Raw genomic sequence first — 26,810 nt, forward strand, 5'->3', positions numbered from 1 at the left:
TGAGGTAGATTCATCTGGGATTCTCGAGAGGAAGAGGTCTAGCCTTGATTTAAAAACGCCTACATCTACTTTGTGTTGGCTCTTTGGGAGAATATTAAAGAGCTGTGGGCCCCTGAAACCCAGGCTGTTGAAGTAACTGACCCTGAAGCGTGATGGCATTGCTGGGATCTTTGGCACTGTGCAGTGTCGACCCGTTCTGGCATTGGTATAACTTTCAATGCCCACATTTGGCACAATTCCTTCCAGGATCTTCCAGATATATATTACTGCTTTCCCGCCTTCGCTCCAGGGAGTAGAATCTTAGCTGTTTTAGCCTTTCCCAGTAGCTGAGCAGTTGCAAAGAGATAATCTTCTTTGTGAAGCTTCGTTGGATTGCTTCAAGGTCCGCGGTTAATTTTACACTGTTGGGTGACTATAGCTGGTAGCAGTGATTCAGGCGGCTGAGTACAAACGTCCTCCAGAGGATCATCATGGTTTCCTTATCTCTGGTTCTGAATGTTCTCAGGATCCATCCATCCAGTCGTCTGCTCTTTGTCGCCAACCTGGTGATGTGCACTTGGAAAGAGGTATCATCACTCATGTCGAAAGAGGTATCATCACTCATGTCGAAAGAGGTATCATCACTCATGTCGATTTAGGCTCTGGGATTGTAATTCCTTGTGGACTAGTGTACTCTTTAAGTTTCATATTCAGTTTTGGACGCTGGTAGCTCAGGGTTTGGAATTTTTCAGCATTAAACAGCATATTATTATTACTAGTTTGTTTTTTTAAACACACTAGATTTGATGGAGTACGTTACTTTTCATGGAAATGTATATGCTATAGACTAAGGTTGTGCATATAAATTTTAAATTTTGTACTTGAGTATAGAAAGCTTAAGTATTGTACTCTAAACCTTTCTTTTTAAACACGCTAGATTTGAACGAGTACGTTATTTTTCATGGAAATGTACATGTCATAGACTAGTGTCAAGCTTCATGTAGTGAAAGACATATATTCATTTTAAGAAAATTCAGTTAAACTCCACTTGTAGCGATATAGGTGAATAGTGAACATTTTTCAGTAAAAAGCACTCGCTTTATAAGTTGCCAAACAAAATTCAAAAGTGGAAATATCTTATAAAACAGCTGATATTTGAACAAGTGTGTACATAACGCACAATGATTTATGAAGATATTATCAAATGACTTAGTGAAGTATTATTTAGTTTCTCAACATCGTTGTTTGTCATATTTGACACCACTACTATAGTGCAGGTGTGAGCAAGAGATAAATGGTGTAAAACATTTTCTTAGCTTTTATAAATATAGAAATAAACGCTAAAATAACCAAATTAAATATTCATAAAATTCCTTAACATTTCAAACATTTCTTTCAGCTTTGATCTGATTCTTATGCAGAGTGCCCCTGTGATCTGTAATATTTAGTGTTTACGCTTTATTTTTACTTTTATTAATTCTTTTTAACTTGGGGAAGGGGTAAGTTGATTGCATCAACCCAAACACAAAACTGGTATTTATTTTAACTAGCTCCGAAAGTATAAAAGGCAAAGTCAATCTCATCGGTATTTGAGCTCCAAATGTAAAGACCCAGAGGAATTGCCATTAAGTATTTTGTTCGGTAATGATTTGGATAGTTCGACGTTCTAATTTTATCGTCTCTTTGCAACTGCGGCCAGGCTGGAAAACAATCTTGAAAAGTTTCGTCGAACAAATCGATCTCTACTTATTTTCTAAATTTCGTACTCATTCTGTCGATATCTTTTGCTGAACCGCTATGCTACGGGACATAAACAAGGCAACGTCAATTTTCAAGAGATCGAGCTGGTGGGGTAAACACAAAGACACTCACACACATATACGCATGATGAGCTTCCACACAGTTTCCGCCTACCAAATTCACTCACAATGCTTTTACATCAAATTTTTAATTAACTTGAAGACAAAGAACTAATTGTTTTAATAATTAAAGGAAGCTTTTGGCAGAGGTTTGAAAGCAGCTCTTATTTTTAACTATCATTATACTTTATTTCATTGTAAGATATTTAAACAATTCACAAAGAAAAAAGAAGAATCTACGTACATAAAATTTTACATAAGTTTGATTTAATTTTATATTAACGTCATATTCAAATCCCAAATTCCCATAAAATTTCGAGTCGTCTGAATAGCTGCTAAATGTTTCTACATCATTTCGGTAACTCTATAAAATTATTCAATTTGAATATATATATTTGTCTCCTGATAAAATTCTCATGAGTAATTTTGAATATCAAAGCGGAAAACTAATTTCAAATGTGTCTAAGTTCTTGTTTATTATGTTCCACCTCTTACTACTATCCAAATTCTATCACCCAATGACTTACTCCTATCTTATTCTTCACATTTCTCTCTCTCTCTCTCTCTTTCTCTCACTACTCAATCTATCTATTCGGTATGAAAAGATAACATCACTGGCTGATGAAAGGTAATATCCGAATCCTTATACTTTCCCTTTTTTCTATGATGAGCCAGTTTATTCATTTCTGAACTATTGAACTCACCAATCACTGACGAAGGTCAGCATTAGTTTCTTCGGATACTATGTTTCTTAACGAAGTAGTTGATTCTACTGTGTCCCTCCTATTTACATCAGTCACTTCTCTTCGTAAAATATAATGCCCATACATCAAACATTTTCGAACCCCGTACTGCAAGTCACTTGTGCGTCACCTATATCTTGCTTGTGTATCACGAAAGTTTGAAGTAAGTCAATGTTTTTAATGTACCATCTCCTCGCATGTGTATTCTTTTGCTGTAAGTGCAACGAGTGCACTCACCTATGCTTTAAAAGCATTTCAATAATTCTTTTAATTCTTATCTGTATATATAAAAGGCAGGATATGTGTGTGTGTGTGTGTGTGTGTGTGTGTGTGTGTGTGTGTGTGTGTTGTGTGTGTGTGTGTGTGTGTGTGTGTACGTGAATGTAATTTATGCACGTCCACAAATTAGCACGCATGTCGCTCCAATTTTAGGAGGACATTCGTCATGATCATGGCTGTATTTTCGTCAACTTATTTTTACCAGAGGCACCAGCGAATAGCAGTAAAAATAAATTTTCAACCAAAAATTTTAACAATTTTCAAGTCGGAGAAATCACCATTGTTTGCAAACCGGAGTTAAGCCCTCTTTTAGCGACGAGTAAGGTTTTTGTTAAGACTTTTGTTGTTGTTTTCCATGGAGGAAAACAGTGTTTTATTGATATATGGGCAACACACACACACACGAACATGTATGCGTACAAAAACATGTATGCAATAGGTGTACGTACGTACGTGTGTGTGTTGGCCATATATATATATATATATATAAACCAATTTCAACGGATTTCGCCCAAATTTGACGTCAAGGTTACTTAGTTTGGTTTGAAATAAAGAACTTGATTAGCTTAATAATCCAAATTTAATCCCGGAAAAGCCGGGTTATACTGCTAGTTACTTTTAAAGCGCTTATTGTGTGTCGAAAACTTTTAGAGCCTTTTTCAGTCAACTGTACATCGAATTGAAAACTATTTCTCAAGTTATATTTGGAGCATTTTGAAAGTTGTCATGGAGCTGGTTACAATACGGAGACGATGATGGGTTAGGGACTTCTATTAGCTCAGCTGCAGCAACACAAGCTGAATTTACAAAATATCTGAAAAAGAAATTCTGTTTATAGAAAATAGAAAATATTTCACATAGAGATTGAAGCTGAGAAGTGTTAGTTACCTTCTAAGTAATTCAGCTGATGTGGTATCTGCATGAAGACTCGTAATACTAGTTGCCTGCGACAGAGGTGTAGCAAGATCACCTAACTGCGCTGTAATGAAGATAGATAAACAGCTTTCATTGTAATCGCCTCTTGATATTGATATACATGTACACATATATATATTTAAAAATATCCCGAACAAAGATTAGCGTAAGTGCGTCATTAGCTCATTTCCAAATAAGAGAGGACGGAACTAGACGAATTGAGATTTATGATGAACTGTAGTGAGATTTGTAAAGAAAGCAGTAAGCTCTCAGAAAAGTGAATCGTAAAAGTGGTTTCGTTCTCCAGTAAAAAATGAATTATATCCTTACCCTTACGAAATATATATCAATAAGAATTAGCAAGACCGTTACAGCAACCCTTAATATATTTCGCTGATTTTTAAACACTGCTCTACGTACCACGTGTATGAGGAGATAGATAATTGACTATATCAACAACGCTGCTTCTCTGGTACTTTTTTTTAATCGACCACAGATGTAAGAAAGGCAAATTTGACCTTGATGTTATCCGAAACGAAAATGCAGAGAGATACAACTGAATACCGTACGATAAAATATAGTCCACCGCTCCACCATGTCTACCAATCCACCGTCCTTAATTATATTACGATTCTGAAATCTATGTATTGGATTTATACATTTCTATAATGTATAATATAATTTTTCATTATGTTATATTATATCATATTATATTATATTGAGTTATATTAATATAATTCTATAATTTATAGGATGTTTCTGATAGGTAAAAAAGCCAATAATAATTTATTCCTTCATAGCATCTGACCAATTTTCGCCTGAAGATGATATGAGTAATCAATATACCAATATTTAGTGTGAATATTACAGGACACCGTAGATTAAGAGACAATCACGTTAAGATAGCAACATAGTTTCGATTCCTGGTTGACTCCAGTTTAATTAAACTCATTTTCCTTAATTTTAAGCAATGAAAGTGTACTGCTCTCCAGTCCTTCATATAGGTTACTACATATAAGGCACTGAGATCATATTGAGGCACCGAAGCGATGGTGCTAAAATATCAAACAGACAACATAAACCTAAACGTGTAAAATCTGTCAGATGTTATCATTGTCCAACAAATCCAACAGAATATTTAAATCTGATTATAAGATGCTGGCTGGTTACCTTATTTGTTCTCCTTATGTGTATTTACGTATATATATATATATATATATATATATATATATATCATGCAGACATACAGACAAGAAGGTAAAATAGCCAACCTTTCTGCTATTTCACATTTATACAGCGTTCGAAATATTACTTTCTTGTCTACGATACTCATTCGACGCTTCCAAAGGTAAAAGTTTGTTTACATCTGTTGTTGCATATATATATATATATATATATATATATATGTGTGTGTGTGTGTGTGTGTGTGAAAGGTAATCTCAATATCCAACTAATCATAGATGCCTTGTTAGAACACCGACTTCTGCGTTATTAGACTCTAGAGATGCTCTCATACAGGCGCTTGGTGCAAAAAGCATACACATAGATCGTAGCAGAAGACGACATTCATCTGTCGTAGGCGTCTGAATTCCCACATCACGTGATTTAGTCCTATTGGAACTCATCACTGGGAACCACCGGGTGACCGCATGCCAGTCAAATCTCGTTGCTATGATATATAGAATTTCAACTTCTTCTCAGATGCTGATGCTGCAAATAGCCAGCAGGCTTCTTAAAAACTAATTCTTAGCGACGGAAGCTAATAATTTATGTGTGTTTCATGGTATCCAATTTAGATTTGTTAGGAAAATCAGGTTCGCCTCAGTATTTCCTATTCACTCAACTCCTCGAAGTCTACCTTGATTAAAAAGAACATCGTTTTATATTCCAAGTATAGTTTTTTAATAAGATCTCTGCTCATCGAAGATCGAGCCCGTTAATCATATTCCTTTGTACAGCTATTTACATTCAACGGAAAAGAATTCAAATATCTCGTAAACAACTAAAAACAGAATCTGTAATTTATACAAAGGAACATCGTTGATTCTGGGTCGTTTCTTATCAAACAGGGATATCATAAAAACGTTCCGTTCTATTTTTTAGACAATAAATCAGTTTCTCATTATTATACGTGCTATTCTATTTTGAAGATAATGATTTTGCTAGTTCAATTAAATTGAGTGACTCGTTGGAACGACATTCTTATAATAATTAACGTTAATTTAGCTATAACGATTTTGTGTTAACATAAATGAGTCCGCGTTGATTTAACAGCGAAGCTAACATCAGTTATGTCAGTTGTAGCAGATTGTTGACTATAATGCATACTTACGTGCACTGCCTCTGTTCTGCAACGAAGATGGCAGCAAATAGTCTTTAATGTCCAAGGTGTGAACGTTGCCAGCACTAACACTGCGGTTGACCGGCTGGGAGAAATCCTCTACTATTAAGGTATGTAAATCTGCAATTATTCATAGTTGAATCACTTTCATGCATGTTTACGTTACATTAAGAAAATCAGTCATCCATAACCTGCGATGATCGGAGGTGCAGCTCCTTCCTCAAGACAAAAGAAACAAGCTAACCGAAAATTTTCAATCTGATCAAATTTTATTAGACACACTTAGTGAAAATAATATCTTTTCTCTGATACCTTTGTATACCGATAGATGTCAACGTCTCAAATACATTTCTTTAACAGCTTAAACATGTATGGAAATGGTTAAAAAAATTTCTTTACTATGAAATTTATTTTATGCCCTCTCTAATTTATCATCTTCTCTCTTCCCGTCTTTCTATATTTACCCAACCTAGAATCCTCGATACATACATAACACTTATTTCCACGTCTTATGCGTTTACCACTGTATTTTTCACTACAAATGGATAGCAATCCAGTATTTAGGTTTCCATATAATCACGTGTCCCAAGTCTTCCAAATTAATTGTTAAATTAATTTTCAAAGTTAATTTTCAAAATGCTTTTTTACCCTACGAACATCGACCAGACAAGGGGATCAACTACGGTGAACTCAAACAATTAAGAGGACACCTAATGACTTCCATGTTCTTTTTGAGACCAACAAATTATAATATATATCGCAGATGATCTGCAGGCATACACAACTAAATTCTTTCAATACATAATTCTCTAAGAGATACTTTGTGGTAAAACTCACAGCGTTCTTTCTTTCAATCAATGAAGCGCTTCCGTTCTAAGATTGGGAATATTATTGTACACAAAGCAGCAACGATTTAAATTTAGCGCTGTATACAAAAAAAAAACATACGAAAACGCCACTCAATGCTATCAAGTATATTAAACTTCGTCGTGTGCTTGGATTTTAAAAGATAAAACGTCTTCACATGCACACAATGACAGGATATGATACGTCAAACCTATGATTTGAACCTCTATCAAATGCAACAAATACAACACACTATATTTTCCGTTGTTTCATAAATAATATTAATTCAAGACGATTTTCCAAAGAAAGTATATTTCTTTAGATGAGAAACTTTTAATTATAAATATAATAGTTTCTTTCGGAAACGAGATAAAAATTCTTATTTCTATACTTCATTTCACACAAACTTCTAATGTTTATTCACATCGCTGATAATAGTTACCAGGGGCCATGCATGCATGCAAATACAACAACCTCAATGTTCCTGTATGTTTAGTAAATGACTGTGTTAATGTGAGATCACATAATATTCTGTTCATGTAAAATAATGCTAAAGGCTTTGAATAATATATGAAAGAAGACGTATTACTAACAATTAAATTAGGTTTGACACTGGTGGAAATGAAAATGTAGCAAAGAGTTTTCACGCAATGAATCACATGTATTGCTTTAAAGTATTAGTCTACAGTAAAACTAGTATAGCCGAAAATTTCATTAAAACTTCGACATCAAAGATATAAAAAAAAAAATGGAGGTTTGACATCTGACTGTTGCGCCAGACGTCTGGAAGAGACAGAATTGTTTCGTAGAGCAGAATATATTAACTCGTAAATCAATAAATGATACCATATAAATGTACAACTAAAACAATGGGAATGTATTGAAAATATAAGAAAAGAAGCCAAACATCAGAATACAAATTGAAGAGTCAGCAGTAAATAAATCAGATACAAAAATGAAAGAAATTAACAGCAAAATACGTAATTCTTTTTTATTTCATGTCATTTTCTGAAATATACAACAATATATCTTACAAAAAAAAAAAAACACAACAGAAATTGTAGGTTTCTCACAAGGTACAGTACCAGTGTTTATTTGGAAAGCTCCACGTGGCTCGAGAAGGAACACACACACACACACACATGGATGTGTGTGTTCATGTGTGTCTTAGTCCAAAATGTATAAACATTAATAAGAATTCCATTTGCAAAAGTATTTCTTAATGATGCAGCACGTCATTCTTTTCTACTCCAGGCCCAAAATTTTGGGGGAGGGGTCCGGTCGATTTGATCGACCCCCAGTGCGTAATTGGTACTTAATTTATCGACCCCGAAAGGATGAAAGGGAAAGTCGACCTCGGTGGAATTTAGACTCAGAACGTAACGGCAGACGAAAAACCGCTAAGCATTTCGCCTGGCGTGCTAAAGTTTCTTCTTTCTTTACTGCCCACACGTGGTTAAACATAGAAGGGATAAACAAGGACAGACAAACGGATTAAGTCGATTATATCGACCCCAGTGCGTAACTGGTACTTAATTTATCGACCCCGAAAGGATGAAAGGCACGGTCGACCTAGGCAGAATTTGAACTCAGAACATAAAGACGGACGAAATACCTATTTCTTTACTACCCACAAGGAGCTAAACACAGAGAGGACAAACAAGGACAGACAAACGGATTAAGTCGATTATATCGACGCCAGTGCGTAACTGGTACTTAATTTATCGACCCCGAAAGGATGAAAGGCAAAGTTGACCACGGCGGAATTTGAGCTCAGAACGTAGCGGCAGACGAAATACGTTTAAGCATTTTGCCCGGCGTGCTAACGTTTCTGCCAGCTTGCCGCCGTAAAGCGGATAAAATACCGCTAAGCATTTCGCTCGGCATACTAACGTTTCTGCCAGCTTACCGCCTCTGCAGCGTGTCATTATTTACACAGGCTTATACTTTCTGAGGGAGGTACATGGCCTAGTGTTTAAAGCAGCAGACTCGCGGTCGAGGAATCGCGGGTTCGAATCTCAGACCGGGCGATGTGTGTTTATCAAAGAAACACCTAAGCTCCACGTGGCTCCGTCAGAAGGTAATGGCGAACTTCTGCTGATTCTTTCACCACAATTTCTCTCACTCTTTTCTTCCTGTATCTTGCAGCTCACCTGCGACAGACGGGTGTCCCATCCAGGTGCGGAACCTATACGCCAAGGAAACCGGGAAACCGGGTCTTATGAACCAGGCGTGGCTCGAGAAGGAACAAACAATACTTTCTGAGGGCAGAGAGAGAGCGGGGGATAGAGATCAACATTTGAACAATTGGAAACATGAAATTCATAGTTGTGTATAACAATAAACAGGAGATAGTCAGAGGGAAGTAGTTCAAAAAATGATTACTGCCTTTATATATATATATATATATATATATTATATATATATATATATATATATATATATGTGTGTGTGTGTGTATGTGTGTGTGTGTGTGTGTGTGTGTGTGCGTGCGTGTGTGTGTGTGTGTAATTTACAAGCATTTAGTGTATCACTGCACGCGTTTCCACAAATCATACGTCTCTTAAGATCATAGACTTTATTCCTGGGATGATTACAGCGTAGCCAAAGTACTGTGGGCATCGGACAGATCATCATCATGGATTTATTTCTTCAGTCAATCTAACATTAGTGGATGTTTAACTGAGGGTACCCTATCTCTTTTCACAAGTGAGAAGGTTGATTGAGCAATGTGTGTATTTATATGTGTATTTGGTGGAGAGGATGGGAAGGTGATGGAAAGAGAGGAACGATTGGTATTTATATAGGGGTGGAGGTATGTGTGTGGTGATGTTAGACTTCTTTTGCTATTCATTTTGTAGATGTCACGGATGGCATGTTACTTTAGTACACTCCTTTGTTCTATCTCATTTAATGAATTCTGATGTTAACAGGTTAGTAGGTACAGCCATTACTGCCATCATCTTTTAGGGTTTATTGTCTGAAGCGATGAATGACACTTTCCTAGGGTGACCTTTGCATTGTTTCTGTTAGTGTAGTGTATAACATCCGAAATATTAGGTTGTTTGTTTATTTGTTTGTGTTCCTTCCTTGCTCTATAACATGCTAAGGGCGGTTGATGTTATTCTGTTTCAAAATTCGTTTCTAGAATTTGAAAAAAATCATTTTGAAACAGAATAGCATCAACCGCCCTTAGCATATTATAGAATAAGAAAGGGACGCACACAAATAAACATACGAACCAATATTTAGGATGCTATACACTACACCAACAGAAACAAAGAAAAGGTCACCCTAGGAAAGTATCATTCATCAATTCAGACATTAACTCCAACAGCCGATAACTGTAGTAGATGTACCGGATGACCTGTTTACTTCAGAATTCATTGAAGTTAACAATTGCAGCGTGGAAGGTGTTTATAAGCCATTTATGAAACACACAAAACCGTTAGATTCACTTCAACATTTAAATTTAATTTGTCAAAATATTTTCGTCGCTTTGAGACCACGACCTGTTCAGTCATGCTTTAAATGAAATTGAAGAAAGGATTTTGCTAAAGTAACGTGACGTTCGTGACATCTACAAACTGAATAGCAAAAAAGTCTAACATCAACACACACACCTTCCCATCCTCCCCACCAAACACACGCAGAAATAATACCCACATACCTCAATCAACCTTCGCACTGGTCCAAAGAGATAAACATCCCTCTGTTAAACGTTCATTAATGTTAAATCGCTTGAAGAAATGAATTCATGAAGAGGATCAACCAGATGCCCATGGATACTACGGACTACATTGTAGTCATCCCAGGAATACAGACTGTGATCTTAAGAGACAAGTAATATGTGGAAATCCCTTGTAGCGATGCATTACATGTTTATAAATTCCATCCAAAGATTATTGTTATTATTATTATATTTATCCTACATTATATCGGTACAATTTAATGCAATCCCCTAAAACTGATTCACCAGTCAGCATCATTAGACTGTGGCCGGCATAATAGAAGAAGAGTTTTATTTGCATATTCAAAACGTTTCCAGTAAACTAAATTTAAAGGATATATACATTTTAATGATTATAAGTGTATCTATGTATTTCTGTCAAGTTTTTGTTCTTTGTATATACAATATTTATATGAATATATATATATATATATGCAATATATGCAATATGTATATATATATATATATATATATATATATATATATATATAATATATATATATATATATATATATATATATATATTGTAGTTTCAGCTCAGAGCTTGGCTATGCTGGGGCACCGCTGTTTTGCTACAGAGTTATTACTAAGAGCCTCCTCTAATATGTGGCACATGGTAAAGAATGGAGTTTGATGTCACTACCCTCATTTGCACCTCCTGCCGTGAGGTAGACTCATCTGGGACTCTCGACAGGTAGAGGTCCAATTTTGATTTGAAAACGCATACATCCACTTTGTGCAGGTTCCTGAGGCTCCTTGAGAGAATATTAAAAAGCTGTATGCTCCTGAAACCTAGGCTGTTGCAATAACTGGTTCTGAAGCGCGATGGCATTGCTGGGATTTTTGGCACCGTGTAGTGTCGGCCGTCCTGGCATTGGTGTAGCTTTCAATATATAGCTTATACAATATTATATATATATATATATATATTATATATATATATTATATATATAATATTATTAGTGAATTGAAGAAATGGAGTTGAACGAAGATTGAACAGAAATCGTTTTATTTCATTCTACACCAAGGTATCGGTTAAACTTTTGATTAATCTGCAACAAGATTATTCATCTTTCTATTTCACAGTATATATATATATATATATATATATATATATATATATATATATATATACGATTTATATATATACATATATGCACATACACACTTATACGTACACACACACAAGTGTATATATACACATGTATATATTCACAAATGTGCATGTGAGGGCGCGTGCGAGATTAAACCTAGGTGGTAGACATGCAAATATGTCAAATTTACCTATATCTCCGCAGATTGGAAAAAGGACCAACAACCTTAATAGTGTTTCAACACTGAGGTTTCATTAAAAGCACTGATATCACTTGATGAATCCAAGAGAAACAAATAGCCAATCCGTTTATATATATATATATATATATATGGCGGTGCCCCAGCATGGCCACAGCTCATAAGCTGAAACTAGAATCAATCAATCAATCAATCATATATATATATATATCAAGTTACTCATTTATATATATATATATATATATATATATATATATATATATATATATATATATCAAGTTACTCATTTATATATGTGTGCGAGTTTGTGTGTGTGTGTGTGTTACTGTTAGTGTGTGTGTTAGTGTATGTGTGTGTGCTAGTGCATGTGTGTGTGTGTTAGTGCGTGTGTATGAGTGTGTGTGTATGTGTGTGTGTTTCTGAATGAACGTATGTGTGTTTACGCGCGCTTTGTGTCAAATGTTTGTAAAGTCCTATGCAAAGCAGCAGCTCATTTAAAGAATGTTATAAGAAACTCCGTGAAAAGGAAACTTGCTTAACTCGTATCACTTTTGTACCGTGTTTATAGCCATTCCCCTTCATTCCCGTTCCAAATTCTTTTAAAATGGCCTGGGTGTTACGGCACTACCCCGTTTGTCTTTGAATTGTGTTTTGTTTTTTCTATCTCGTGCATATATTAAAGATGTCAATGATTAACGAAAAGATGAAATCAGAATTTGAAGAAAAACATACGAAATACAGACCTGACTCGGAGAGTTTTACTGAAGGGAGACTTTCGTTGCTTTCTCGACAATCCGATGCAGCCAATGATGCCGACACTTTCATAACTGCCTGTGACATCTTTCGCTTCACCTTCTTACTCAGGGAATTTCGATGGACACCTTAAATGTAAATACCAGAATTAGTAGAGCTTAAATATAGCTACAAAACATAGTTTAGTAACAATGATATATATATTTTAGATTATATTTTCGTACAATTCATAAAAACACGTGAATGTGGGTCATGCAATAAATATCTGAGTGATACCATTACAACATTTTATACTCTACATACCTGCAATTAGTACTGCTCAAGAATTAATCATGGCTAAATTTATTTGTGGTCTTTTATTTCTTTCGATTCTTATCAACAAATTCATGAATATTTATTAGTATTTTTGCATTCATTTCTAAATACCATTTAGATTAACTTTAATTGATACTAAATTATTTTATGAATATTTTGAATTTGACTATTCATTCATAGATCAAATGATATTTATCCTATTTGAATTTTTAATTTATTTGCAACATATTTTTGATACGTTTATTTTAATGGAAAAGTTATCAATCGGTTTTTACTGTATATGTGATGCTGTCGCAGTTCATCTTTACAGATTATCTTGCCGTCACAGCTCATCGGTAGTTTTATATTCAAAACTCTCCTGAGAATATTGCAGTCAAAGCTGACCTGTGTCACAGTACAGAGAAGATTGAGTATATAATTGTGAACGAGACTGAAAGCTACCAGCCATTTGTTTCAATTGTAGTTCAAGATACAAATATATCTTATTAATTTGTCTTCTTTTTCTCTTGACTCATGCGCTCTGAATTTTCCTCTCACCAACGATTAAAAACATAAATTTTATATGAATATGTATTTATTTATCAGTAATATTTTCATTTATTATGCTAGCTGTTAATGCTTTTGGATTCTTTTGGATTCTTTTATGCTAGCTGTTAATGCTTTTGGATTCTTTTGGATTAGTTCTTTTATTCTTTTATATGTTTCAATCATTTGACTGTGGCCATGCTGGAGCACCGCCTCTAGTCGAGCAAATCGACCCCAGGACTTATTCTTTGTAAGCCAAGCACCTATTCTATCGGTTCTCTCTTACCGAACCGCTAGCTGACGGGGACGTAAACACACCAGCATCGGTTGTTAAGCGATGCTGGGGGGACAAACACAGACACACAAACATATATATATATATATATATATGTACGTATGTACGTATACGACGGGCGTCTTTCAGTTTCCGTCTACCAAATCCACTCACAAGGCTTTGGTCGGCCCGAGGCTATAGTAGAAGACACTTGCCCAAGATGCCATGCAATGGGATTGAACCCGGAACCATGTGGTTGGTAAGCAAGCTACTTACTACACAGCCACTCCTGCGCCTTAAAATTTATTTTAAAAAGTGTCGATCGATAAATTAAAGTGTCATTTAAGAGCTAAGGTTAATATAATCCATTGTCCTCTCCGCTTCCTCGCGACAGTCGATGTTTCTTTTTTAATTTTGAAAATTGTTCAATGAAAGTGGAGTGCAAAAGCCTCTCAGACCTGCCCGAGCTTATTCAAGTATGTCACGAATACCCACTTATTTTCCAAATTTGTCAATATAGCTATGAACAAAGCGTTTAAAGTCATCCAGATCGTTTGTAGATAGAGTAATTATTAAGTTAGCAGGCAAAGGTGGTATTGCATGTCCATAAGTTAGCAGGCAAAGGTGGTATTGCGTGTCCATAACCTCTGATACTCAACTATTTGTGAAACTGTAGCTTTTAGCAGGAAAGGTGGGATATGCAAGAAAGTGAAAACAGAGGCTGGGATGCGGCCGGGAGTGCATAGATATGTAAAGGGTAAACCACCTGGTTTGGATGTCCCGCCATAGAAGTTTTATAGAGAAATGCCAATATTATTTAGCCCTGTATTGGCAAACATCTCATACAAGTTTCAAGAGATTTTGGACATTCTTCCCAGCTTTGTTAGCTGAGGTGTCGTATCGTTTGCAAAGAAAGATATGATTAAGGTACCAATATCAACTATTTCCTATCCATAACTCAACTGGATACAAAGTTTAAAGCTTTGCTTATGTTTCACTCGAAGACTTTGGTAACTATCAACGTTACTGATATCAGAAGAGCTCAAAATTGCTTTGCGGAGGGTCTGTTCTGCTTGGATCAAGAGCAATGTCTTGACAGATTCAATAACCACAACTTGGTGGTGATCCTAAGGGGTAAGGTCACAGTTCCAGAAGCTAGATCAGCTCATTTTAAAATATAATTTAAATATCATGCATTTGGTTCACCAAATGTCCCTTCTCTGTATATTGTGATTGTCGGGGCACTGAGAAACATCCTGTTCGAACTGGAATTCCCGAAGACTGTATCGTCTTTTGAGGACATTGGAGTGATAGTTTCAACCGTCAGAGAAATGTAGATGGTCAACGAGTTTTACGGTTAACTAGGACAAATTGGTGAGCCTATAACTCAGTACTAAGCGATGTAAGTCCATGCAGGCCACTATCAAAGATCACTGTATGCTTGGGGTTTGATTAAGCTCAGAGCCCAGATTAATAAAGAATATGATAAGCTACAAACAGCAGGGGGAAATCCCACAAAGAAATGATTTGAGAAGAATCTCTTCTTGAATGGTTATGTAGAGGTAGTGGTGAGTATCACTTATTTAATACTACCTGACAGTTTGCATATCACCAGCCTGTAGTTTTCTAGACAAACCACTTACTATCAGCATAATTTGAACTGAGGTCTCGATAGACTGCGGCTTATGATGCGTATGCATAAACCAAGACTGCGGCATCACAGTTTGTGTGTCAAACTTCATATCTTTGATAGAAGTACATTCCTTGGTCAACTGAAGATCGAAATTATGCACCAGGTAACTGAAGTGTTGTTAGCAGTTCTCTACCAATCGAAGCGCGGCTGTTGATACGACGTATTCCTTGAAATTGTGATTGGCTGCACAAGGTCCTCTCCATATTAAGAAGTGCATTTTACCAAATTTTTTACGATATGCTATTATTTTTTTTACACTTATTTCCTCATACAAGATTCTATAAAGTTCCATCGCATTTGTATTTTGACCTTGTATTAACTCCACATCTCTCGCCAGTAATGAAAATAAAGATAGGATTAATAATAATATTCCATTCTTCTGATATTAAGCAAACACGTATCATATTACCATTATTATTGAGTGAGAGAGCAGATCATGCCCTCAAAGTGATACTGGGGTAAAATATACGAAGCCCAGTATACCCATCATGACTACCTGTCTGATAAGGGTACACTAGGCACATTCATCACAACCATATGTGCGCGACATGGTGATCTCATATCAAGATAAACAGCACATGACCTTACAGTTGAGGCCCAGTTAGAATTTTCTTCTGGTCGAGAAACCCATCCCGCTCAAAAGGTCTCTGAATAAGGGTTGTTTAAGGATGTTGAACGAAACACACATGTTTCCAGAGGTGAATTATTCAAACCCCAAATAATCCCTCTCAACACATGGCTATGATACTACCCACTACGTCTGCTCGCGATCAGAGATGCACATATCATCAGCCACTAAGGGGCATGCTCAACTGGTTGAGGTCAAACAATTGAGAAGCAAATCTGGTATTGAGCGGAATATTTGCTGTAGCCCATCTTTTACACCAAGCTAAAACAATGTACATGATAACACTTCCAATCAGTTAAGATCAGAAGCCATGACAACCATGCCTGCTACTACATCAGGGCATTGCTCCCCCACTACTTCTGCTCGTGATCAGAGATGCACATATCATCAGCCACTAAGGGACATGCTCAACTGGTTAAGGACAAGCAACTGACAAGCAAATCTGTGGTACTGAGTAGAATATTTGCTGTAGCCTATCTTTTATACCAATACAAAACAATGTACATGATAACACTTCCAATCAGTTAAGATCAGAAGCCATGACAGCCACTGCCTGGTACTGCATCAGGGCATTTATTATTATTATTATTCAGTAGTTTTATTTTTATAGCGTGCTTTCACTTCACTACCGAGCGCAGCTCTGTGTGCCTTAGGTATGTGCTGTGATTTGTTGTGATGCTCTGATGGTTATTGTATGGAAAGTGTTCTGCGTAGGATGTGTGCAGTGCCTAGTAGTGCAATTTTATGTATGTTATATGTGTTTGTAAGCCCTGGTGTTTTTGTCATGTATTAGGCATGATATTTTTTTATCATGCCTAATGCACCTACTATGATAGGAATTGTTTCTGTTTTCAGATTCCACATTCTAGTTACCTCTATTTCCAGGTCTTTGTATTTTGAGAGTTTCTCCATTTCTTTTAGAGACACGTTGTCATCTGCCGGTATTGATACATCAATTAGAAAGCATTTTTTTTCTTCATGATCTCTGACAACTATATCTGGTCTGTTGGCCTTAATTTCTCTATCTGTGTGTATCGGCATATCCCAGAGTATGGTTGCTTTCTCGTTTTCTGTGACCTTTTCTGGTGTGTGCCTATACCATCTTTTTTCTGTTGTTATTCCATAATGTTGGCATAGCTTCCATATTATTATTATTATTATTATTATTATTATCATTATTATTATTATTATCATCTTTATTATTACTATCATTATTATTATTGTCAAAGCGGTGAGCTGGCAGATTCGTTAGTACGCCGGGCAAAATGCTTAGCGGCATTTCGTCCGTCTTTACGTTCTGAGTTCAAATTCCGCTTAGGTCGACTTTGCCTTTTATCTTAACGGGATCGATAAATTAAGTACCAGTTGAGTAGTGGGGTCGATGTAATCGACAAGTACCCTCTCCCAAAATTTCAGGCCTTGTGCCTTCAGTAGAAAGAACTAGTATTATTATTGTTTGGGTGGTGAGCTGGCAGAATCGTAAGCAGACTGGGCGGAATGCTCAGCAGTATTTCATCCGTCTTCATGTTCTGAGTTCAAATTCTACCGAGGTCGACTTTGTCAATTATCCTTTCGGGGTCGATAAATTAAGTACCAATGAAACACTAGGGTCGATGTAATCAACTAATCCCTTTCCCCTCAATTTTCGGACCTTGTGCCTTTAGTAAAAAGTATTATTGTTATTATTGTTGTTGAAGCGAATGGAGGTATGAAAGATACTTCCGCCAAGGAAATAATTTTCAACCGAATTGCTTTTCGAAAAACAGTTTTGTTAAGATTCTAATATAGAAGATTTTCCTACTGCTTGAGGGTCCAATCCATTGCGTCTCAGTTGTGAGGAGTGGAAAATTTTATACGAGAACTGGACAGAAAGACAGAGTTTGGGGTCATAATTCACCTCCACAGATTTTAATTTTATTTCCTATTTAAAATTTGATTAAAAAAAATTAATGCGGTATTTTGATAATCTGCCCATTTGTCTCAATCACAACGATGGTAACAATGAGAACAACATTAACGTTAATAACAGACTTCGAAATGAATAAGAGACAAAATTAAATATATACCACCTGTGCATGTATATTATAAACAATATAAAGTATAATTTAAAAGACATCTACCTGAGTTTGGCTGAAGGCACGCACTAAACGTTGGATCAATAACTAAGGTCAAGCGCTGCTGTATCAAATATTCACTTATGGTATGTTGCTGTTGTGGCAGATAATCACTTGCAACTAAATTATTCTGGCCTGATATTACGTGTAAGTAAAAATGGAGGGCATTGAGTCGTAGCAAGGGGACATTCAAAAAGTGTTAAGAAACGGTAGTTTTAAAAAACAGAAAACGTTTCAGAAGGAATGATCTAATCCTAGAGCAGAGAAAAAATTTTCTTTAAACATTTTTAACTGTTACCATTTTTTTTTATTTTGAAAGTAGCCATTTTCTTTATTTCATGCAGTTAAAAGTTAACCGATTCAGGTGGCAGCAATAATCTCATTAACATTAATAGATATACATGCAAAAGCAAATATTTACAAATAGCTCTAAGCTTCACTGCTTACTATAGAATACACAGAGCATTCATTGGTACAAGTATCAACGACAACATCAACAATACTATCGTTTACTAATGAAATGGGTCAAAAGGAATGATTTGACTTGAGCAACCAAAAGGTAAAGAAAAAGAAGGGGCAGTGGAAGAAATATGTAACGAAAGACCGAACTTCTTTGCCACAAAAAATTATCCAAGAAAAAGCTTGAAAGAAGTCAGTATGTTTTTGCTTGTTGCTTTTTAGCAAAGGAAGCTGAGAAGAGAAGTTGCGGGACACCTTGTCCAATGTTTGACTTTGTTTTTTACCCCTAGGCACCAATCAAATTCTGGGTTGAAATCACTATTCTCTCCCGTGGAATTAGTAAATAAAATTATAAATCAATATATATTTATGATTTTCAAATATTATCTCAGCAGTTAAATTATCTAGAATATATTATTTTATTTTAAATATTTATTCCCTCTCATATCTGAATTTTTCATAGATTATTTTTGAAAGAGTTTAGATTACATTTTTTTTTTTTATAACAGTAAATTGATTCTATGCATTATTAATGTTTGCATGGTAATTCAAACCAATTATTTAACAATCAGATATCTTTTATCAATAAAAACCTCTCGATAATATTAATAGTAACAAAGGAGTGTCTGTAACTCAAGCAGAACAAATATCGTACGGGATTTTGCTCGATAAGCACCGGCATTTTAGTTTCCTCACTTGCGTTTACACACTTCGTCTATATGCACTCGAGAAAGACATACACGAAGACGTACACGTATCAATGTATGTATGTATGTATGTATGTATGTATGTATGTGTGTGTGTATGTATGTATGTGTGCATGTAATGTAAAACTTGTTTTTTAATAATTCAATTATTGAACTGCGGCCATTCTGGAGCGCCGCGTCGATGAAATAGTGCATGGGCTGGGAGAGTAATCCGGATCGGCTACTTGGAAGGTAATATCAGAATTCACGGTAGACTTCAGTACGGTTGCCGACTGCCAAATTCTCCTTACAATTCAACAAAGCATAAACCAATGGAAGTTATAATAGGAGATACTTGCCCTAAGTGCCATACATTGAGTTTGAACCCGAGCCACAGGATTATGAAGCCATAGCATGAGGACTACATTCACATCCCTTTCTTAACATTTATTACATCGAAATATTTTGTTGGATAGTCTAAGCAATTTATTTTCTAACTTTTTCTTAGAGGGAGGTTCATTTCTAGTTAGACTGGTTGCTTATTTCTCATCTTATATTCTCCATTCCAAAGTCATGCATCGTTATGTATTCCTCTATTAGTTTTTTTTTCAAACTGAAATCTTTTATATTCTAATTTGTACATGTGCAATTGTAAACTTCCAAATATGTCTATACTGCAGTTTTAAACCCCCGGAAGAACCACTAAACTAAACTCTCTACTAGTAACATTCTTTTCGAAATGAGACGATTGAGCGCAGCTGTTTAGACACTGACGATTTGGTATGGCTGATTGGACAGTTAGTCTATTTTCACAACAGTATCTTTTGGTACAGGAAGCAATCATGCGTGCCTGCGCAAAACTATATAGACATAAAGAGTGAGTGAGAAAGAGAGAGAGAGACAGAGAGCGTGAGAGAGAGAGAGAGGGGACGGGAGAAAGATACAATTTATTCATTGAGCACAGTTCACATAAAAGCGTTCCTTCTCCTTACATACAAAGGAAAATATTTTCACACATAGACAGGAGAGAGGGAGAGAGAGAACGATAAAAAACATTAAGGCTAAATAATTCAACATCGAATCAGCGACACCAAATGGGCGCCGCCAAAATGACAGCCACAATCTCTCGTACCCTATTCTTTCTTAGTAGACGAAATTAGGCGACAAATGTTCGACCCATCTTACTACCCAAGCCATATGTATATATCGTAATTGTTACTGCTATCAAATTCAGTAGCGGAAGTTACATAACGTCAGGACCTGGATTTCACATTGTAAAATATCCTTTTCTACTCTAGGCACAATGCCCGATATTTTGTGGGAGGGGGTCAGTCGATTAGATCGACCCCAGTACGTAAGTGGTACTTAATTTAAAAAGGCGGCGAGCTGGCAGAAACGTTAGCACGCCGGGCGAAATGCGTAGCCGTATTTCGTCTGCCGGACATGTGTTCGTGAAGTAAGAATTGCTGTTTCGTGGTGTTAATATTGTTAACAACTGTTGTTTCTTGTTAAACTGTTGAATAACTTAACTGTTGGAGTTTTCAATTGAAAACACTTAGTGCTTGCGGTAGCACGCGTTGTTCATTCCCCCTTTGGGGGGAAGAATGTCGTCTAGCATGGAGCCTACCGTTGGAGCAGAAATACTTGTTTCTCCTGTTGAGAGGAGGAAATACATGTCCGGCGAGGAGCCAACTACAGACAAGGAAATAGGGGTTTCCCCCGCTACAAGAAGGAATAGCAGAGAGGATAATATATTTGATATTTTTGGAGATGTGTCTGAGAGCTCGTCAGAACTTTCACCAGAAGAGTTTCCGACTTTGCCAGAGAACAAAGGCATTGTGTCGAAGAGAATAATTGATGTGCCTAGCATCCAGATAGAACCAAAAAATGGAAAAAAAAGTTTTGCGTTGGCTGCTGGGGGTGGAACCCAGATACTGTCGACGAATAAAAGCGAATTATGAAATACAGCAAAATGATGGAAATAAATGACAACAGTGTGAAAATTGAACCTCCGCAAAAGTTATTACAGGAAGAAAAGCAAAAAACAATAATTTTCAAAACATATTGTCTACAAAATAGAAAAATTGAAAGAATGTCAGAAGAGAAAATAGAAAAGTGCTTAAAGCCAATATTGAGCGACGTAGTATTTCTGAGAAGAGGAAAAAAATTCGGAACGGTGGAAATAAGGTTCACCAATAAAGAAATAGCACACAAGAACTCAGTGGAAACGTTGAAAACGAACGACGTGGAGTTAATACCCTATTATATGGGGATGAGGACGTCGCGAATAAAAATTACAAGGGTCCCGCCAGAGGTCGAACCTATGTGGTTGTTGGCGGCAGTCCTAATCAAAGAGGTAGAAAAAATTACTCTCCTCCAGGCTACCGCTACGGAAAACCCACGCTGGGATGGTAAAACAATTAATCTTCTCATTCAAGCGGACCCTAAAATAATTCAAACAATTCCTGAGACAATTGAGGTAGGGGAGAAGAACCTCGTGGTGTTTGTTGAGGGCCGAAAACCTCGATGTTTTTTATGTGGTCAATTAGGCCACATTCGAAGGAACTGCAAGGAAAATGAAGAAGAGGAGGAAGAGGAGAAAAAAGACAAAGAGGAAGAAGATAAAGAAGAAACAGATGAGAAAAAAACAACAAACAAAAGAAAAATACAACCAGCAACCCAGCCGAGAGCGGCGACTACTACAGAACAACGACCAAAAAAGACTGCCAGAAGAGAAAAAGAAGAAAAAGGCATAATAGCCGTATACACTAAAGATACTGAGCTCATGAGAGACATTCAACTCATAAAGACTGTAAAAAAATTGATAACCTTTCAAGGAATTTATCAATTACGACATATATGAAGTCTCAAATAAGACTTATAGAATTCTACAAAATAAGTACAGAAAGACTGTATCTTCATTGAGATTAGATTTTAACAAGTCGATATTTCATGGATTACCAGCTCCGATCCCGCGAGAAAAGGAAAAGGTGAGATTCCCCCTCCACCTGATAATTCTGTGTCGGTGGTGAGACGGGATTTTGACAAATCTATTTCCCAAGACCGCCCACCTCCGACCCTGGATAAAAAAAAGGTGGAGGGTCCCCCTCCACCGGACAATCCTAATTAAACAGGTAAGTGATGGCTACCTGTTATAAGTGATCCATATAGGTTGGAGCACCCGAACACTCCACAGTGGACGTGGTCAAATAGTGACGGGTCTACCAGAACATATCTAGATAGGATTTTAATTAGAGAAAAAAAGATAAGTCCATAGTTGAGTGTCCACAGTTTTTTCTAGTCAGCTACAGTGACCACAAGATGGTTACCTGTAAACTGACGGTAGATAAGTTGCATAGACAGGGATCTGGCTACTGGAAACTCAATACGTCCCTTTTGGCGATTGAGGAGTACAGAAAGCGGATCAAGATGTTAATACAGAGGGCATTAACAGGTACCATCATTAATAACAAATGGTGGTACGCCCTAAAAAGAGCCATCAAATATGAGTCTATTAGGTTTAGCATAAGTTTAGCTAAGAAGGGACGTAAAATAGGAGATGGTCTAGTTAAGGAACTAGAAGAAGCCTGGAGGACTGGTAATACAGACCAAGCGAGGGTGAAAAGACTGGAGTTAAACCAGCATCTTGAAGCCCACCACATGGGAAGTATTACCAGAGCTAAGTTACGTGCAATGGGAAGTGAAGGAATCAAAGCCGCTGGATGGGCCCGAGTGGTGGAAGCTCGGCAAGGAAATAGTTCCTCTATTCGGTCTTTGACGAATCAAAATGGTGTCTTGGTAAACTAACCCGAGAAAATGTGTGAGGTCTTTCAGGAGTACTTCGCCCAGATGTTCGGGGGTGACGGCTGTCCTGGTGGTGGGAGAGCCCTCGAGGACATTCTTGCCGGGCTGCCGTGCCTCTCGGGGTCGGATGCGGAGTCTTGCGAAGGGCCAATCACACGTGAGGAGGTGATGGAGGCTTTGGCCGATTGTAAAGCGGGTAAGTCACCAGGACTTGATGGTCTTCCGTACGAGCTGTATAAATGTATGCCAGACTTGTTCGGGCAACTACTGACTGACGTGTACGCGAACTGGAAACAGAATGGGCCTATCCCCAGATCTGTGCGCCAGGGAGTAGTGACGTTGGTCAGAAAGGACCGGACAAGGGGGACGTTCTAGAGAATTTCAGGCGCATCACTCTGTTAAACGCAGAAGTGAAGATTTTGGCCATGGTTCTAGCAAAAAGGTTGGCGCGTTTCGCGAATGGTATAGTCGGGGAGGCACAGACATGTGCCATCCCAGGCAGAACCATTCAGGATACCCTCTATCTTATTCGCTATACCATAGCGAGGGTTGGTAATAAATCTGGCAAAGGTGAGGCATTGGTGCATTTGGACCAGTCTAAAGCTTTTGATAGGGTTGACCATCGATACCTAGCGACTGTACTTGCGCGGTTTGGCCTGGGTCTTGGCTTCCTCAGGTGGTTTATCGCTTTGTACCACAACATTGACTCGATAGTTCGGGTGAACGGTTTCCTTTCGAAGCCGTTCTGCATCAGACGCTCGGTTCGTCAAGGATGTCCGCTTTCACCACTTTTGTATGTGATGGCTCTCGAGCCATTACTGCAAAGGTTGAGTGGCATCCCGAGAGAACCAGGACTAGAGGAGTTTGTTACGGCTTTCGCGGATGATATCACTATCAGTGTAACCACAGTGGTACGCCTACGTGAAGTAGGTAAGACTATTGAGGCTTACGAGGAGGTAGCAGGAGCAAAGATTAACCGGGAAAAGTCGGTCGGCTTGCAGCTCGGCACCTGGGTTGGCAAGTCGATGCCTTCAGACAGTGTTGTTAGGCGCTGGACGGAGGGACCGGTTAAGTTGCTGGGAGTCTGGTTTGGACCAGGCCTCCAGATAGAGAAGAACTGGACGGAGGTATTGAGCAGGGTGGCTGCAGTAGTCAAGACTTGGTCTTGGCGGTGGCTATCCTGAAAGGGAGGGCGGAAGTGGCCAATGTGTTTATCGCATCGGTCATTACCTACCGCCTGACTGTCGTGCCCTGTCCGGATTCGTGGTTGATCAGGTTGGAGAGACAGCTCTTTCGCTTTTTGTGGAAGGGCAGGTCGCCACTTGTGAAAACGCTCTGTCTGCTGTCAAAAGCCTTTAAATGGAGGTTTAGGGATGCCTTGGTTAATGATGCGCAGACATGCGTTGAGGTTGAGGCACCTCTGGATTCTCCTGGATAGTGAACGGGTGTGGTCTCCGCTGGCCAGACAAATGTTCCCTGAGTTCAAGAGTTTTTGCGAACAGGAAGCCTGGTGTTCTCGTAGACCGAGGTCGAGTGAGTGGCATAAAGAGTGCCGTAAGGCCCTCTTGCTGTTCCGGCGCTCGGGCAACGCCAGCGGTGGGGGTTCCACACGGATTTTATATAGTGGGTTGGTAGAGTCTGAATGCGACGATGGCCTGGGGTCGACTCTAGGTCTCGGATTTATTCAACTGGACAGCTTGTTTCATCGTACATTCGGGTTGAGAACGTTGGACAACTTCCAAAAGTCCTTAACCTGGCAATGCTACAGAGGTGCCTTGCCCGTTTGGGATAAGCTCGCAAGACATGGTAAACGTCAGTCGCCGACCTGTCCAAGATGCGGTGGGGACAGGGAAACCGTCCCTCACGCTATTGTTCAGTGTCCGGAGATAACTGAAATGTGGGCTTATGCTGAACATCTGTTGTCCGGCGAAGGAAGAGTACGGCTGTCGACTGAGTCAATTATAAAAATTGACCCACCGGAGTTCTAACGAACGAAGGTAAGAATTGTTTTCTCACGGTTGTAGCAATAGCAAAAGAGGCTGTATGGAATACTAGGATAAAAGGAATTAAGACAGGCAATTTTATCTCTGGTGACAATTTACGATCCTTTTTTTCTTTTCATTTGAAAAGGAAACTGTGGCTGGAGAAGAGGTGTCTGTCAGAGTGTACGTTCCAAAAGAGATGGAAGTATGTTGCACGAGTGTTGTGCGTGCAAGGAACCGTGTGAATAGACGAGGAAAAAAAAAAAAAAGGAAAAATAAAAAGGTATCAGCGGTAGATCGGGGCTTGTGGGATCGGAGCGTAACTTGATCATCGCTTCATTTGTATTGTTTTTGTACTGTGTATTCCATTCGATTTTTATGTATTGTATTTTATTTTGATGTCACATTTATGTAAAATCATATCGATTCACTGATCCCATCAGTTGTACTGTCCATATCTATGTTTGGCCCCCGGTGGGCAATAAAGAAATTCGTATTTCGTCTGTCGTTACGTTGTGAGTTCAAATTCCGCCGAGGTCGACTTTGCCTTTCATCCTTTCGGGGTCGATAAATTAAGTACCAGTTACGCACTGGGGTCGATGTAATCGACTTAATACCTATGTCTGTCTTTGTTTGTCCCCCTCTGTGTTTAGCCCCTTGTGGGTAATAAAGAAATAGGTACTTAATTTACCGAGCCCAAAAGGATGAAATGCAAAGTCGACCTCGGCGAAATTTGAACTCAGAACAAGGAGAGAGATGAAATACCGCTAAGCATTTCGCCCGGCGTGCTAACGTTTCTGCCAGCTCGGAGCCTTCACATTGTAAAATATTATTTTCTACTCTAGGCACAAGGCCCGAAATTTTGGGGAAGGGCGTCAGTCGATTAGATCGACCCAGTACGTAGCTGGTAATTCATCGAACGCGAAAGGAGGTAAGGCAAAGTCAACCACGGCGGAATTTGAACTCAGAACGAAAAGACAGACGAAATTCCTATTTCTTTACTACCCAGAAGGGGCTAAACACAGAGGGGACAAACAAGGACAGACAAACGGATTAAGTCGATTATATCGACCTCAGTACGTAACTGGTACTTATTTAATCGCCCCCGAAAGAATGAAAAGCAAAGTCGACCTCGGCAGAATTTGAACTCAGAACGTAGCGGCAGGCGAAATACTTATTTCTTTACTACCCACAAGGGGCTAAACACAGAAAGGACAAACAAGGACAGACAAACGGATTAAGTCGATTATATCAACTCCAGTGCGTAACTGGTACTTATTTAATCGACCCCGAAAGGATGAAAGGCAAAGTCGACCTCGGCGGCATTTGAACTCACAACGTAACGACAGACGAAATATGGCCACGCATTTCAGCCGGCGTGCCAACGTTTCTGCCAGCTCGCCGTCTTCACATTGTTAAATTTTGCATTATGAATTATTATCCCTTGCACAGAACATTTTTTAAAAAAATATAACAATTTATAAAAGAAAGAAATAATAGTTGCAATACTAAATAGTAAACTAATGCACAAAAATAAACACATCTCAACGCAGGAAGAACTTAAATGTTAAGCGTACACAAACATAACAGGA

General features: G+C 37.9%; 1 protein-coding gene across 1 annotated transcript in view; it reads right to left on the reverse strand.

Annotated features, from left to right (window-relative positions):
* LOC115214425 (regulating synaptic membrane exocytosis protein 1-like) overlaps positions 1 to 26,810 on the reverse strand; it is a 140,295-nt gene that overhangs the window by 10,975 nt on the left and 102,510 nt on the right. The window contains exons 11-14 of the mRNA XM_036504804.1: positions 18,294 to 18,422; positions 12,729 to 12,866; positions 6,108 to 6,236; positions 3,749 to 3,839 (exon numbers count right to left, since the gene is read on the reverse strand). Of these exons, the coding sequence (XP_036360697.1) occupies positions 3,749 to 3,839; positions 6,108 to 6,236; positions 12,729 to 12,866; positions 18,294 to 18,422 (487 nt within the window). The remainder of the gene's footprint in view (positions 1 to 3,748; positions 3,840 to 6,107; positions 6,237 to 12,728; positions 12,867 to 18,293; positions 18,423 to 26,810) is intronic.

Source organism: Octopus sinensis, linkage group LG7 (genome assembly GCF_006345805.1).
Source record: "Octopus sinensis linkage group LG7, ASM634580v1, whole genome shotgun sequence".
Taxonomy (NCBI): Eukaryota; Metazoa; Mollusca; class Cephalopoda; order Octopoda; family Octopodidae; genus Octopus; species Octopus sinensis.